Source organism: Neodiprion fabricii, chromosome 6, assembly GCF_021155785.1.
Source record: "Neodiprion fabricii isolate iyNeoFabr1 chromosome 6, iyNeoFabr1.1, whole genome shotgun sequence".
NCBI classification, from domain to species: Eukaryota; Metazoa; Arthropoda; class Insecta; order Hymenoptera; family Diprionidae; genus Neodiprion; species Neodiprion fabricii.
Genome location: NC_060244.1, coordinates 29,661,545 through 29,678,807, shown reverse-complemented (window position 1 = coordinate 29,678,807; position 17,263 = coordinate 29,661,545). Strand labels below are relative to the sequence as shown.

Below are 17,263 nucleotides of genomic sequence, written 5' to 3'. Positions count from 1 at the left end.
TACAGTACGCTGCATCGTATGTCCCGTCTTATATACTCTCGCTCGATCTCGACTCACGTTTCCTGCTTTTACGCTTTCCTCCCGCTTGAAGAAGCAGGCCTCCTCCTTCCAGGAACGTGGCAATTTAGAATTCGTACGATTTCAGGTGTTTTTTTTACTTATTTTTTGTCACCTCGCGCAAGAGCGGTTATTTTTTTACCTCCTCGATACCAGGCAAACTTTGCCTTGAAACCAGGAAATTTTGAATTTCTCAGCTCGATCTCGAAGATTCTCTGCAGCGACATCGGTCACCGAGGTGAAACCGATCGCTTCAACCGAAGAAGCAAAGGTATTTTTATCTCTGGCACGTCAATTTTTTGCACTCGACACTCTCTCACTTATTCCAACGTTTCCAGTTTTCCTCACTTCTTTCTTTCTCCCTCTTTTTATTTGTTTGTTCATTTTTTGCTGTTCGTTCGCAGCCTTTCGGTACACCAATATACACCTGAATTTCATCTGGCTCCGTTTTTCTTGACAAATCAGGAATCAAGGGTAAGAATAAGGTTCGTTTATTGCCCCCCCCCCCCCCCCCCCCCCCTCCCTCCGTTCCCTCCGCCATATGCCTCTCGCATTTTGTCCCTCGTTCGCTACCCTTATTATTACGTGTATTATATGTATGTATATACAAACTCACATTTTCCCCGTCGAGACTGAATGAAAATCCGCATCTGCTCCTGTGTCCCCTGTACTTGGTACGTAAGATAAAGTCCCGCATAATCCTCGCACAAACCCGGACCTGCTCCGGGTCAAATGCCTCGGTTTCTACAGAGAACATAAAGATACTGCGAGGTGAAAATCTTTTCATCAAATTACATTTTATACATCTTCTCATAACCGTTTACCTAAGCTTTTTCACATTATAAAATATGGTGTAAATATATCTATGTATCAAGGAGATTAGTGCACAACTAACTGTGACCAGTGCCGCATTCTCTCGGTGGCTGTGATACCTGGATGTTGTTAAGCTTATTTGCGATTCATGTGTATTTATCTTCTTCCAAAATAATGCAAAAGTCGTAAGGAAAATGAAATCTCACAGTTGTGTTCAAGACTCTTTGGACGAATTTTCCCTATACGTTAGAGGTATTACTTTTCACGGCCACCAAGAATGCCGTATCTGCTGTGTACTCGTTGCGTTTCACAATTATTCACAATGCCAACTGTACCTGCGTGATTACATATTTGCCGCTTCAACAGAGCGGGAACACAACGACATACACACGTAGGTGATGATCCTAATCTCGTGTGTAGAATTATACGGTCGGAACGTTTCACGAAGGTGGTTCCAGATCGTGACTACATCGCACAGCTATTTGGGAAATGAAACTAAACACAAAGAAGTTAACAAATACGAAGATTTTAACGAAAGATAATTCTTCCTCTGCCTGGGAACGCGTGTAACAAAACTCGCCAGACGTTACGTGAACTGTTTCAAAAAAAAAAAAAAAAAGAACTCGAGGCGCGGTACGACACGGAAATTAGGTAAGTATCGGTTTAATTTTATGCACATTGACACATTGTGAACCCGTACAAAGGTACGGTGTTAATTTCAGTACGTATAACGACGAATAATTTGCGGATTATGCAAAGCGCTTAGATCTGTAAAAAATTTCATCGTGGAATTCGAACAATGGAAATACGTGACACGATAACTGGAGTCGTGCGTCGATAAAAGTAAAATAAAATAAAATCCAAAATGACGAATGTAGTTGCAGCGTGGATTTCTCAGAGGTATGCATATGACAGAAATGCGAGATTGCAGAAACGTGAAAATGGCTCGCGTTACGCTATCGTATAATCTTTCGTCGTTTCGTCGTAGTTTGATATACCGTCCCTAGAAAGGACGCGGAGTGAGGTATAAACATAAACCTACGCGATGTACGCGTGTGTACGTAAAATGAGATGAATTACTTGAAAATAAATGAAGAAAAAGAGAAATAAAACGGAATTAAGTCGTAAAAGATTTACGGTTTTCATACCGCCGGAAACCTTTTGTTGACTAATTCACCCTACCTTTTTCCATAATCCCTCGCGAAGGTATGTCAGGCATTATAGGCAGGCGGAGGTGTACATACTACGTACGCGAATAAAATATTTATAGATGCTACAATAGCGTGTGAGTAGCGCACTGGTAATGAAGGTGGTTCATATTTTATGCACATTCAATAACAAGGGAAACGTGTTTGTTCAGGGTAAAAAGGAACGAGCAATAAAGAAAAAAGGTAGAGAAAGAAAAAAACAAAAACAGGCAATGAAGAAAGGGTTAGACCAGCCGGTACTTTGGCTTGATAGGCTATTTCCTGGCTACCTGTTTACTAGGATGTCCGACCGGTGGTGGATACTCATCGAGCTTTGATGTCCCTCGTGAAAACTACGTGGTTTACGACGAAATATGTGCTTCTCTCTATATTATTATTATTATTTATTTATTTTTTTTCTAATTCAAATTTTTGTTCCTAAATCGCAAGCAGGCAATTATTTCTTCAATCTCAAATCGCCTTACCTTTTCTATTGACGAGCGTAGTAGTGTTGGTAAAAAATTTTGCATCGACAGGCCACAATGTTTGCGTGAACGTTTTAGGTAATTGGGGAAAGACCGTTAATTGATCGTTATATTATTACGATCGCAAGACCGAGCATGTGCAGGTAAACGTAACGGTTATATTCATTCCAATGTACACGTATATACTCGAAACGACAGGTTTTAATTGGACACACTCGCATTACGGAATTGACACGGAACTCATGCGCTGTGTAGGTTTATGCATCGACACCTTAAATTTGATGTGCATTTTGTAGTTTTTTTTTTTTAGTTTGACACGATGTATGTATAATTTAGTATTAAAGTAAAAATTTTATACTTTCCTATCTCGGTGATGAAGTCTTTTCTTTGGCCAAGTTTACTCCAAGAAAGTTGAAAATTTTTTGAATTATCGTTTCGAGTATGAATTTTTCATACAGAGAAAGAGGGAGAAAAAACATAAATAAATAACGCCTCGATTATTACTTCAAAAGACACGTTGAAAACTTTTGCAACATAATTGCGACGATGCCGAATTGAAATACGCAACTCACGTGACGTCGGAAAGAAATTGTTCGAGACAATAGCGCGCGGTTTTGAGTAAGAGAAATTTTCACCGAGGACGAATTCGTCATCTGGCACGCGTACAACAAGACATTAAACGACACGAGCCGGAAGGATGAGTGCACGCGAGGAAGTGAAAACGCGGATATCAATCGGCGAATGAAATCGGCACGCATTAACACGCATCGCCCGGGAATCGGTTGGTCTAGGATTATGCAGGAGCGGCGAGTATTCTTCGTATGAACTCTTGGAATAAGGCCAGACGCCCAAGGTGAGGACGGCCGGATCGAGACCTGCGGAGTCTTTTCCCGGAATCCCGAGCCAAGCTGGTGGAAAAGAAGTCCCAGAGGAATTCCCCGTCTTATCTGGCAGATATTCAGGCGACATGTTTCGGGGGCGCCTATCTTTCCGCACACATCCGCGTATGCCTCGCAAATCAAAACCAACAATAAAATGCAACTGCTTCCTTCCGATGTATTCGCGTATGCAGAACTGATCCGAGGGCTTGCGGACGGACTTTGGTTCGCGTGCTGGGATAGCGGCGAGCCAAAATTACTCACTAAATTGGAGGGTTCGCGTTCCAAGTTTCTCGGATTGCTACCAGCGTTATCCAGATTCACCGCTCGAGCCGACGAGTCTGACCTTTTCCTCTTCCTCTTCCTCTTCCATCATTTTGTTTTGTTTTCAGTTTTGTCCAAACATTTTTCAGCAGCACGGCGAAAAAGACGGTTCTTGTTACTAAATTCAGTACGAAACAACCTAGAGTTTTCAACGATTTTTTTCTAACCAAAACCAGCTGACGCTTTGAATAATATTTGGTCTGTTTAATTTTTTAATCAAATTAAGAGGACAAGATTGATAAAACTAGGTACAGCTTCTTTCTTTTGCAGATATTATTAACCCTAATTGGTCACTTGGGGTGAATATCACCCTAAACATTTTTCAAACTCCTCGTAGAGTCCCTTAGTACCTTAACTTTGGTTAGGAAAACCGAGAAAACTCCTTCCGCGATCCTTAAACAATACCTAGATATGTTCTTTTAGATTTTTAGAACTCATCGTTGAAGCAGAATATTGCTTGTTTGGAGCTGGGTTTAATTTCACCCTGTGCGACGGTTACGCGATTCTACCGAAGCGTGACCAATTAGGGTTAACAAAGCATTGTCCTCACAATCAGTCGGGAAAATTTACAAACGTAGAGAGTCGAAGAGGTGAAATTTTACACGATTTTGTGCACAGTATGTTACACATGAAAAAAAGTAGTAAGCAAGAAGAAAAAAAAAAAAAAAAACAACCAGAAATTACGGAACTAGACAAAAAGTAAATCGCTAAATAAATATAAATGAAATTGAACCAATTTACCGGTGCCTGGGTTATAGAGTTTATACATACACTCTCGGCGTGTAGACACATACGTATAAACGTATACGCATCGCAGGGTAGCCGGTGAAGTACAGTTGGGTACATATTTGCCTATTATATTTACGTACGGGTATCGAATACCTTGTAGTTTAATCGCAGTCACGCGATACGCGAGGAAAAAAACCGAGTCACGTCGTCAAGCACCCCAAGCCAACAAAAGCAACGAACTATACTATTAGGTACTTAGAGAACTGCTCGGACTATCAGTCAGAGTTTTTGCAACCTTGTAGATGCAATCTGCAATCTCAATTACAGTTTCTATACATGATATTTGTATCGTTAATCAGATAATATCAGATAATCAGATAATTGCTGTGATACTCGACGTACGTACTCGAATTTTCTGTATCATTGACGGATCATGCGATTAGTATAACTCGTTCACTTCAAAGTTAAAATATCAATGCACAATGCCTTTATTTGAGCAAAGAAACACTTTTAGGATGATTTTTTTTAGATTTTTTTGGATATGTCTCAGAAATTGAGTTTATTTCTTTAAACTTTTCGTTTTTCTCGCTGTGTGAGAATAATTCTATAAAATAAATAGCGGCAATCGTTTTCATAGAAAAAATTATCTCTGTATCGTAAACTAGATAATTATTTAATATGCATTGAAAAACCGAATTCGAGGTATGAAAATGTTTTTGTGTACTGATCCAAGATTTCGTCTATCGTTTCAAGATTTTTCCAGACACTAATTTGTACGTTCCGTTACAACGAGCTTGCATGACCTGAGAATATAAGCCTGAATAATAATTATCGATATTGTTCAGAGAGTAAAAACGATAGAAAAAAAAAAAAACCAGTCGACGGGGGTTGAAAAATCCTTCACCGCAGTCCAGATGCAGATCATGCGGATGCACCGCGGGATCGAGCTTGCGGGCTTTGCAGGCGCATTTTCTCACTCAAGTTGAGCGCGGGCTGCGCCACGCCTTTTATTTATGAACTATTTGCGGTAACGAGATTTACGAGGTGAATCGAAAAGCCATAGGGGAGCGGAGGGAAAAAGTTGGTGGTGCAGCACGAGCCGATCTCGCGGCGTCGGCACACTGGCCTCGTTCCAAATCTGCTCCTGAACGACCTTTTTTCTGTACTTCACCCTCTTCGCTGTTTCGTTTTTCCCATTTTTTTTCCCCGTTTTATTTTCAAATTTTCTTTATTTCTGTTTCAACGTTTTTCTCGCCTCTCTCCATACCCCTCTCCCACTCTCTCTCTCTCGCTCTTCAATCCAGCAGGCAGCTTGATTTATGGCGTTGTTGTATTCCCCGGGCACCTCGCAGCCGCCTCCCTCCCACTCTCTAATCGACAACCTAATCGCGAGCAATTATAGAGCGAGAGAGAGAGAGAGAGAGAGAGAAAACCATCGTGAGCCAGAGAGACCGGGGTGCGAAATTTCCCGTTGCTGCAGAGTTTGCGTAAGAGACGCGCCGTTTCTCGGTCAATAATTTTTCCCATTGAAAAACCCACAACGATTTGCGTAGCGCAATTTCTACGCAAAAGCCTTATTGCCAGTTATTAACTGTGAGTTACGGACTAATCTATGATGCAGTACGTAATGTAATGAGCACGTAACAACCCATAGATGCGTTCTCCAGATTGCGGCGCGTCGGCTGCGTCACGTTCCTGTGACGTATCTACCGTGTCTGAAATCTGCGGGTGTACACTGAAGCGTATCTACAGGGCGATCTGAGGTGAAACCTGAGGGGATTGAAGATCCTGAAAGCTTCCAAAATAACAACGTTCTTTCATGTATAAGTTAATATGTGCGCGCGCATAAATATTACATAAGACATTCTTTGCTGATTTGGAAAAGTGAGGCGGGGTTGAAGTTTCGAATTTGAAAAGTTCCGAAGGCGCCTAATTCCGAATTATTTCGTGGCGAAACTTGAAATAAAGAAATCAAACATTGAAGAAACCACAAAGTTTCGAATGGTCGGAAAGCCGACGGCTTCAAGTTCCGAAATGCAAGATTCCGAATATTCAAGTTACGATAGAGCAAAGTTCCGACGGAGCAAAATTGTGAAAAATAAAGTTTCGATCGATTAATATTCCAAAAGTTAAAATATACTCAGACAGCGTAGTTTACTCAACGAGTGGGTGTAAAACATTGGAAAATCCGAAGATCAGAATTGTCAGGATTCCGAAAGCAAAAATATCGAAAATCCCAAACGAAGAAAGATCAAGGTGGTGAAATTGCATCTAGCCAGAAATTCATAGAACTGAAAATCTTCGATCGTTCGGAATTTCAATATTTCAGATTCGTAAATTTTTTCATTCTTACACTTTCGAATCTTTCACTTGTCGGAGTTATGCCCTTTCGTAATTTTGCATTGACTTGACCTTTGAGCGGACTTTGACCATTCAAAACTTTGATACTTCGTCAAAGTTTTGTTTCTTTAGTTCACATTTTGCCACCAAAAAATTGGCAATTCGGAGCTGTCGGAACTTTTAAAATTCGGAATTTCAACCCCGCCCCGGAAAAGTACGTGTCTGTCGCATCTGAATCACTCTATAGGTAGGTACAGTTCGACCCTGACGGCACGTCGCATCCGCGAGCTTGACAGGCTGATTGGAAGAGGGACCGGCGTGGGTTTCGTTAAATATGCAAATTGGCACGTTGTTACACTTTTTTTCTCTCCAAATTTCTTTACGCGCGTCGATTTATCGCCGCTGTGTCACGGTTATTAGTATTATTTTCGTTCGCCCCCACGTCGCGGCCCAAACCTTCGTTCCAAGGTAAAGTGAATTTTCCAACCCTGTTTCAGCACCGCGTCGAAAGCTGTCGATATCTCGGAGGAATATTAATTAGCGACTTTGTACGCCGGTGAGTCAATTATGATTTCCCCATCCCAGCTCTCGTTCTCTGCTCGGGGAAACGGATTTCAGTTTCTGTAGAGAGTAACAAATAAAAGTTCCAATTTAGTCGGTGGATGATCGATTTTAAACTCTTGGAAGCAATCAGACCCGGGCTAAGCTGATTTTTTACGACAGCACTCTTTATGCTGCGGGAAATTATTCATGCGTCATTTTCGTCATCGATGTAGTTTCTTAGATATGGAGAGCTTTGAGTGTTTTGATTGATCCGTTAATTCTCAATCCGAGATACGATTGAATAAACGCTGATGGATGATCGACTTTTATCTCTTGGAAGCGATTAAGCCCGGGCTGAGACTGTTTTTTTACAGGCACTGTTTGAGCTGCGGGAAATATTCACGCGTCATTTTCGTCATCGATGTAATTTCGTAGATATGGCAACTCCGAGTGTTTTTAACGATTCGTTGATTCTTGATCCGAGATATGATTGAAAAAACGGTTTATCCGTGCAGAGCTTATTTGTCTGAACGACATTGGCCCGATATGGAACTCTCAAGTATATTTAGTCGAAAAACCGAAGTTGTAACGGTCACTTGAAATCGTATCGAACATTTTTATCGCCCCAAACTCAACCTGTGTCTGATACACTCGACAATAAACAAGATCCATCCGAGATGGTATCGAAGAATTGGGGTATTCCAGAGTAAGGCCTTATTCAATTTCATGCAAAACTCGGATAAGGGGCGTTCTCGAAATCTTATCTTCTAATTCCGCGAAGATAAAACGACATTAAGCATTTCCATGTTCTTAATTCCTTCACGCAGTGAGTCACTCGAGCGAATTGCAAAATTATTCTGCGATTTGACAAAGGAGCTTAATTCCGATTATAAGGATCTTATCACACTCCGAGTTTCTTGAGAGAGTTCTAGAATCGACGAATACTTGGCTTCTGGGATGAAATCGTCGACGCGAATATATAACGTATAACGGAATATATCTCCCACATTATTATACAGCCGTTTTTCCTTTCGCTTGTAATCCCCGAATAATCCTCAGCCTTTCAATTGGCGAATGATGGCATTACACGAGTCGCGTAACAACAGTCGTGTTACGTTAATTAGAGAGTAAATCCAAGAGCATTAAAATCGTAACGTTAATCACCCGGACACTGCATTATATACGTATAATCGAAAACGAGTTGACTTAATTTCCGCGGGGAATGTAACAGATGCACGACGTTATTTTCACCTCTATACCGGGATAAAGAACCGGGTTTTGAACAGCCGGTGTTACGGAAATAATTGCGACGTCTCTTACGTACGAATTTCAAATTTTGCCTAAACCAAATTTTTATTTTACTCCTCTCAACGAAAATTTCACACCGTTCATTAGCGAAAATATCCGTGTGCAGGCACAAATTCAAATTGCCGTCATAATTGGCCGATCCAAGTTTTCCGGCTGATCGAACGTTAAAATCAGATTCTCTCTAGTAGCCGGTATTCGCACGCTGTACATTATATCTGCGCATAATCGCCGGTCAGTCTCACAGCTCCCAATTATAGCCGGTGCCGGGGTTGCAGAACGGGCGTAAGCTGGCAACGCGTGTGTGCGAACCCGGAGAGGAGTGCAGGTGTAATAAAATTTTGTCCCGCTGCATGTACACCCGGCAACCTCGCGGCAATATCTGGAATCAAATGAGGCGCCTAAGCCAGCAATCACAGCTTATCGCGGATGAAGATAACTCTCGTCGATCGGTTTTACCATTCGTACATACACGTTGCGCGCATACGCCGACCGGAAATCCCTCTATCAACCTACGGGGATATACCTTGTCACCAGTTACAGGTTACAGCCCCGGGGCCTGATAATACCCAGTCTGGAATATTATGCAGGTGGCAGGTGTGATAATGCCCCTACACGCCGGTATTCGCCCCTTATTAAGCGGCCAGGGTGTATGCCAGAATCGTAATGACGTATGTCCGCGGGGCGGGTCGAGAGTTTCGTTTGAAATTCCCGAAGGAGAAAATACTTTCTCGCTTTTGTGTCGACCGTGTAATTTGCTGCAGCTGATTTCCATGCGAAGAGAAATTTCAAAGAAGCTTAAGAACCTGATAATTTTCACGTTTCACGATAAACATTCACCGTGTAAATAATTTCAATGATCTTTGACTCGACTCGTCGTTTGCTTACAGTTCCTAGACATCGCAATTTTCCACAGCCACTCGACGGATCCAAAGTGCAAAATTGCTGAGCCGATGTTTAGCCGTCTACGGACCGCGATCTTGGAGTCTGATTACCTCGACGCGATCATGAAGGGATCTCCTTTTCTCGCCCGGCGTTAACGATTTGATGACATGCTCGGCGCAGAGTCGAGAGGCGGCGAGCGAGGCACTTGTATAAGGCAGCGCCAATTATCACGGCCATGCAAATGCCTCCATTGACACAGATTTTTGCCCCAGTCCGCGGCATTCCTTCCACCAGCGTGTGAATACGAGTAAATACGAGTATACGGTATAGTACCGCAGGTTTCGCTGTGCCGTACATACAAGGTGTGCACCTCGTGTTTGAACATCACGCGGTCTCGACCAATGTACAAAACGAACGCACGCGTGCACGCACGCGAAGAGTAAGAAGCGTGTAACCCGCACCTACGAAATTTGACTAAAACAAATAGCTCACAATCAGACGAATACGCAAAGTGCCGACTTTGTCGACTTTCTTTTTTTATACCTCTGCAGCTCTGTGGGGTACGCGTGTATCCAATGCTTAAGAAGACCGTGCACACACGTAATTCGGCGTGCTATACACACGCGTAAACCGACGAACGGAGTTCTGCCTAGCCTTGACCTAGCCGACTCCATCCAGCCAGGAGCCCAGCTCCGTGGCTTTCGCATCGACGTTTCCTCGGCGTGGCTCATATTCGCGATCTGCATACTTTCCTCGGTTATGGCTCCCCGCCGGCGACACGCCTTTTACCTACCTGTTTGTATTGTATGGGTTTGTCGAGTGTAGGTATGCGTGTACCCGCGATCAGCGGAGCAGCCAGTTTCCTAGATTCTAAACCCGGCACGCGTTTGTCTGTAAAATTGATCAAGTTTAATGCCGCGGAGGTCAACTTTTCCCTCGGTCTCCGCGTTTCGAATCAACGAAATTATAACGGTGCGGTGACTCGTTTCAACTTAATCCTGTGATTTCCGGTCGAAGAGAAAGATACTACGATAATTTAGTCCGCGAGTGAAATTTCTATTATACCAAAAGTATGCTACAGTCAAAATTCTTTTCCAATTTTGCCAAATAATCAGAAAACAACGAGAAAAAATATAAATTGAGAAGAATTCTTTCGCGAAACTCTCGCCGTTTACACGCGGAAAATTCAATCTATCGTGCCAGAAGCGAGGCGGAAGTTTCGATGTTGGGGGGTATAAATAGCCGTCCGAAAAGTCTCCTTGGATGGTAGAAGGATCACTCGATTAAGTCGCCGGGCGGAAATTTGAAAATCGCGACTATACGACCATAGATAGGATTAATTTTGGCAAGACGGATCAGCAGCTGTCGAGTGTTGAGTGAAAGACGTTAAACCTCATAATTTAGTGATTCTCCGATGTTGATCGATCGGTGCGTTAAGGATGTGAAAAATTCGGCGATTAAATTAGGGAAAAACTGAGAGAGCGAAACCGTGACGGAATTCCGCGGGGTTTTCGCTGGTGAATTGGGGCTTCTATTGGCTTACGTTTTCCTCCCCGGCGGAGTTAGATGGAAGATAGGTTGACTGGCGTTAGCTAGCTGCAGGGTGGGTTGAGAGGCAGGGAGGTCGGCTTCAGGTTGGCGGAACTTGCGAGGTGAGTTAGGGGTGGAGAGACAGGGCGAGATGGTTGAACTTTTCAAGTCTGTCACTGCAGCGAGATTTCCTTTGCAATCTTCGGAGGAATCTTTGGTATCCAGACTGCACGTCTCTTCTACTTCGCTCTTTGTTTTCCCCTCCAGCTCGTTCCTGGGTTCTCCCTCAGGTCCTTCCTCCGCTCCATTTCTCCCTCTTCTTCTTCTTCGGCGGGTTGCCCCGTAGCGACAAGACCAGAGACGAGAGACGAGACCCGTCTTCTGATAAAGCAATAGTCTTATTTTCCTGCCGGCAGCTGCACGGTGTTCCACAGCGATCCCGCCGAAGGCTGTGCAGCTGAATCGAGTTCTCTACAAGTATAATATGTACGCTGTAGCAGATCCTCCGACTCGGGAAATATCTCGCAATTAGTTATTCCAGTAATTGCTTCGCTCCGTTCAATTAAAATATTATAATGCAAAATACACATCTCGTGAACACCGGTTGGGCTTTGGTAACCCGTTGCACCTGCACCCTGTCTCCCTCCCTGTTGCTGCCTCTTTGCAATCTCTTCACCGTCACGCGCTTCACTTTCTCCACGCGGCGCTGCGGCAGAAAAAAAGACTCGCAAAAATACCTCGCTGATGGAGCACACCTCTGTTCGCCCCTCGAACTTTCAAACCTATCCGATACCTCTTTGTTCGAATGCTGCTGATCGAGCTACATTGTAAATGTCACCCGGCAGATCTAAATCTCCCTACATTTTAAGATCGTGGATCAATTTCACCGTCGTAGGTCCGACTTTCGAGTTTCCGAATAGAGGCAAGTGGCTCCCCTTGATAGAAGAAAAGTGGGTGATGGGTGCGAAAAGCTTATTGCCAATACGTACGATTAGTTTAATTAGGAGCCCAGTCTCCGTTCTCATTCACATGTCTAAGTAATGCTCGAGGAGTGGTGATGCCGAGTTCAAAATCTTTGACGATGTTCGGTTCGCAATCGTTTGTTTGATGAGTTTGTTTTTACGGCTGAGCAAAACGTTTAGTGAGAGAAAAGAAGAGGCGAACAAACAAACAAAAACATCGTATTTAAGTGGAAATGACCGGAGCTTGAGCCAGTGTCGAGTATGGGAGACCCGGTCCTGATGTCCGTGTCGCATCGTGCGTATGAAATTCATCGAATATTTGGGCCAGTCCGTATCTGGGCCGCCAAGGGCCCCGGGCAGTGTGTCAGAAACCGTAAACGCGGGGTCGGTCTGCCCCTACCTGCACACCGCGTTTCGCTAGCGTATGCAAGAAAGTGGTCCACGCTGCTAGGAAGTAACATTAACGATCAGGGTTATCGAGGTTCAGATAGAAACGGAGAAAAAGAGAGATGAGAAAAAAAAAAGGAAATTTTTATATGAAGAAAGAAAAGAAGAAAAACGGATGGAAAAAACAAACAAATAGAAGTGGACTGAGCCAGGTGACGAGGTCGAAGATCCCATCCTCGGCTCGCCTAGCCTGTAATCCACTTGCCGCATCACTGGCAGTCGAGAAATGTACTCGTAATATCCTTCCTCTGCGTTTGTGTTTGCAAAATAAAAGAAATAAATAAAGTGAAGGTAACGGTTAAAGCGTTTCATTGGATGAAATAGAGTATTGCACATTTTGCCGGGTTCAAAACCTGCAAAGTATATCTTGTTCGGCAATAACTGTTGTTCGGTGAACGATTCTCAATGAATTTTTTTCACAGCTTCTGTACCCACGACATTTGTACGTACATGCATACATATAACGCGTGTATTTATAATCCGTGAATACAAAATCTGCGCAAAGATTGTCGTTCAAAGAACAAAAAAAAAAAAAAAACTTTTCTCTTTTTATCCCGAGATAATTTTTTTTCCCCCTCCCTGGAGGGAGAGTTTTCAACAGCTGGTTGTCGTTGGGGCCGATTACAAATTGTAATTCATACTGTCGGTCCTGAATATGCATGCGTAACGCGGGTAAACGTATTACGCGTCAGCGGGCAATGTACACGGAGTAACGTACGCGGAGCGTCGCCTGGTACTCACCTGGAATTTATTGCGTGGGCGGGAGGGTGATCTCGGGCAGATACGTCACGCGGGGATTGATCGACCGCCGTCCACCGGGCGAGCAGGAATTCCTGAGCTTCCGGTTTCCCCGGGACCGGTAGGGACGTCGGAGCGACGGACATGCGGGAAAACGCGTGTGACGAGTGAATTGCTGAAGACACTCGGAACGAAGGCGGAACGGGTTCCGATAGAAAGTGCAACTCGGCCCAGGCGACAAGGTCGCTTTCTCGAGATGATCGCGGTCGTCCCGGTACTCGACTACTCACATTCGAACACACGCCCGTACCTCTCGAACAATTTACCTATCCAAAGGTGAATAATTTATTCGCTTTAAAACAAGTTTCGAACGACGGTCGAACCAGACTTTCACCTTGATAACTTATCCAATGTTGTGGGAGAAAAATTATTTAAGAAAAGCCGGATTCGTCGTCCACACCCCTTCGATTTCGATGATTTTTTGGGGGGATGTTACCCTCAAAATATTAAGTCCCGAAAAAATTTATTGGCTGAGGAAAAACCATTTTTCGTTTTGCGCCAAAGCTCGATTACTTTCCGCAGTCGGGGCTGTCGGCCAGGAAATGACCGTATGCCCAGTTAGAGAGAAGATGGTTAGATATGGACGAGTATTGTGTTCAATATCTTCTTGCGTATCGCTAACTTAGCGACGCTGGTGAATAAGGTAAGTGTACCAGTTATTGACCCTGTCCCTTTTTGGTTGTATCTGTTTGATCCTTAGTTTTAGAATTACCAAATACCAAATTTGCGGTGTCTAAGCCTCTAACCTCTTATTGGCCTTAGTCATCGAGAAGTTCACAATTTGTGCCGTTGATTTATAATTTTGGAAAATGAAAGGGTCAATAATTGAGTCTAAACGTGACAATAACTGGTACACCTACCTTGGAAGAGGCTTTTCGGGAACCTTTGTGACTTGCAATTATTAGATTAGTGCGTAGTCGACAGTGATCGATGCAGTAGCGCGATAAGAAAAAAGTATTGGCGCACAATTTGGGATCGAATAAGTAATTAAATTATCACAGCATCGTTCGTAAGCAATTAGCGATTTAACATGTAATTTATTGCTCGGTTGAAAACCTTTAATTGCAAACAAGCGATGCTGTGATAAATCGGCTACCGATCAATCAATCAATCTAATCACTAATGTTCAGTGTGCTACTGTGATGACTGTGGCAGTTATTTATGAGTCTGTCTAATAAAAATCATTACGCAAGAAAGTTTTAGTTCTGTTGTAAAAGCGCCGCTTTTTTCTACTCACACTAACTATCGTTACTATTAGCATATATCAACAGATCTGATACAATCGATTCAAATACGATGGAAAACACTTGTTTTCTCGAAAATTATCACCAGTATAAATTAGTAATAATCGTAGAGCCTTTACCGTAGAGGAAGGAGGAAGATTGTCGGTAAAAAAGGAAGAAGGGGAGAGGGAAGGAAAGGAAAGAAACGAAAAGAAAAGTTACGTTACGCTAGGATAAGATTTATGCCCCCGGCTGCAACGTCGCAACGCTCAGCTTATATTATACCCCGAGATCATACGCCTCCATTGTTGTTATTCAGGGTGCTCCATGCACTGCATGCTCCATGGTGAATCGCCTCGTTCTATACGTGACACACGGGGTTATATTGTCACCGTCTCCACCGTTTTAAGGCGTTTATCACGAGTGGTCGTTTGGAGATTAAGTTGGGTGTGTGTCTTGATTTTATCCATACGATTTTGAAATGAGTTATGTAAGTTGAGATTATTGCTATCACTTGTCAGCCACGTTTTAAGATCGTTTCATCGCTTCCCCAGACTGGTCTTGACAATTTGTCTGATTGGATTGGAATTTTTAAAGATTTCATCAGGATTTAAAACAACTGCAGAAATTCTTTGGCAAAGTTTAGAAAAATTTCACGGAATACTAATATAATCAGTCGACGAAAATTGGTACGCATACATAACGTTGCAGGTGATTTCAAGATTCGTTTACTTCTCGAATTTATGAGCAGCGAAATTTGGCTCCAGCAATTTATAACCCTTCGTATGAACCCCAACCCTAGTTTTTTAATTTTCAACAATAATTTACAAGAACTCGGGAAACTCACTCACCCCAAAAACGATGTTCCCGTTGAATCGCAAAGACTCGGCGTACATCCGTCAAACCATCAACCCATCAAGCCAGCCGGAAATCGGTGCGGTGACCTCAGGCCGGAAGGGTGGCCAGTCGAAGGGGATGGTAGGGTAGGTACGGTCTGGTTTCCGTGCCGTGAGTTGCACAGACGAGTACGCGGTTCCGCTGGTGTGGTGGGACACATTGCTGTCGGGGATGCCGGAATATACGAGGAGGAAGACCCTCGACGTCGGCCTGGGTATCGACTCCGCGTGAACGACTCTTCGGGCTTCCGGCTAGCAGCCGCGTGATAAAATGGAAAGAAAAATCCGGGAGTCGCGATGCCGCCACCCGATCCTAACCCTCGACCTCCCGCCATTTTTCTTTATCTTTCTTCTCTTATTTACATTTTTTCAGACCTCACCCCTCGACGGAGAATTATTCTCCCGTCTCTCGAATATCCCGTCGCATATTGTGTTTCCATGTAGGTATGTTTGCCCGAGAGTTAGTATAGCCTATGGAGAAATAACTTGGATCGGTGGTGGATCCGCTTCGAACCATCCATCCCTGGCTGACCTCACACGGCTCTTATTTCTCACCTTACAAATTTCAACATCAAGTTTGTTCCGTCGGGGAATAAGAAAAAAAAAAAAAACAAGAATTTTACTTATCTATAAAGAATATAAAAAAAAAATACCCGTTTCGAAAATAAGACTATCGTATTACATGTTTACTTTCGAAATGTATGTTGATAATTTGGAGAATCCCGTACAACTCGATTTGCCTCGTTTTCTATTTTCGAAAGGTGAATATTAAAACGAGAACGAAGTGCGAAAGAGGAAGGAAGCACTTCTCTTCATTAAAAAAGGTCATCCCACGTTGCGCTCAGTTCTTATCCCGAGGGAATAAAACAATTTTTCATACATGGAATTTTCCCCGTATTCTCATCTCGAGTTTTAGCTGTACAAGATGCGGCTAACCAGATGATACCGTGCCACTGCGGTTATACCCGTAGAAAAATTATACATTGACATATACATAAAAAAAAAAAAAATAATAATGATCGAATGAATGATTGCATCGCAAAAACTGGCCAAACGACTGGCCTTTAGCGTTTCAAAAAAAAAAAAGAATCCTTCCCTCATTTGACTTCAGATCCGCGCACATTGGTATTGAGAAATTCGAAGAGCGATCTACCGATTGACACCGATCCTCGCTCGTCGTCTGGATCGTCGGATCACTGGCAGTGTAAGGAGCATGAGAAAGGTGCCAACGAAAGTCGACTGGCCAAAATCGCGGCTAAATTTTGACCAGATGGTACGAGCAGGCAGCCCGATAGCAAATTTGCCCGTTTAAAGTCAACCGCGTCTCTGCTGAACGTGGGCCAAGGTCACGAGTACGTTCGTAAGAGGGTCATGAATAAGTCGGGGCCCGTCTCCCACGCCGGACATTCTGGGACCGAGAAGGAGTCCATCCGCGATCCGGCAGGAGAAAGTAGCCGAGTGTCATCCGAGAAGGAATTCATGGTAATCATCGGTTCTGCGGTGGGTCATTTCCTTTGTTTAATTAGGATGCTGATGCACCGAGGCGAAACGCCTTCGCGCGGTGAGAGAGTGAGAGTCCCGCTGCTGCTGGGCCCTCAATTGGGTGGGGCCTCTTAGATGTAACATCGAATCGGGGTCGCCGAACTCTCCGGCATTTCGAGCTGCACCTGATCGTCGCCGACCTCTGAACCGCCGAAAAGAGGCATCGAAAGTGACATGGAAAGACACTTGACGACGATTGGCCAGTTTCTTCTATTCCAGGGTAAAAAGTAATTCGCTGAAGCAGTAAATTTTAATGACGTTGCAGTTTTAGCAAGATTTTAGCAGGAGAAGAAAATGTTTTTACTACTACAGCAAAGGT

General features: G+C 43.5%; 2 protein-coding genes across 6 annotated transcripts in view; one reads left to right on the top strand and one right to left on the bottom strand.

Annotated features, from left to right (window-relative positions):
* LOC124185438 overlaps nucleotides 1-4,542 on the bottom strand; it is a 22,272-nt gene extending 17,730 nt beyond the window's left edge. The window contains exons 1-2 of one of the 2 annotated variants that reach the window (XM_046576214.1): nucleotides 4,516-4,542; nucleotides 674-801 (exon numbers count right to left, since the gene is read on the bottom strand). In XM_046576214.1, the coding sequence (XP_046432170.1) occupies nucleotides 674-801; nucleotides 4,516-4,536 (149 nt within the window). In that variant the 5' untranslated portion in view covers nucleotides 4,537-4,542. Of the gene's footprint in view, nucleotides 1-673; nucleotides 802-4,515 lie in introns of those variants that run through there. The other variant, XM_046576217.1, reaches the window with a different exon arrangement.
* Nucleotides 1-17,263, top strand: part of LOC124185440 (polyadenylate-binding protein, cytoplasmic and nuclear-like) — a 20,362-nt gene extending 3,099 nt beyond the window's left edge. Inside the window, exon 4 of one of the 4 annotated variants that reach the window (XM_046576225.1) lies at nucleotides 16,514-17,263. In XM_046576225.1, coding sequence (XP_046432181.1) covers nucleotides 16,514-16,668 — 155 coding nt within the window. In that variant the 3' untranslated portion in view covers nucleotides 16,669-17,263. Of the gene's footprint in view, nucleotides 1-1,236; nucleotides 1,518-16,513 lie in introns of those variants that run through there. The other 3 variants (XM_046576227.1, XM_046576226.1, XM_046576224.1) reach the window with 3 other exon arrangements.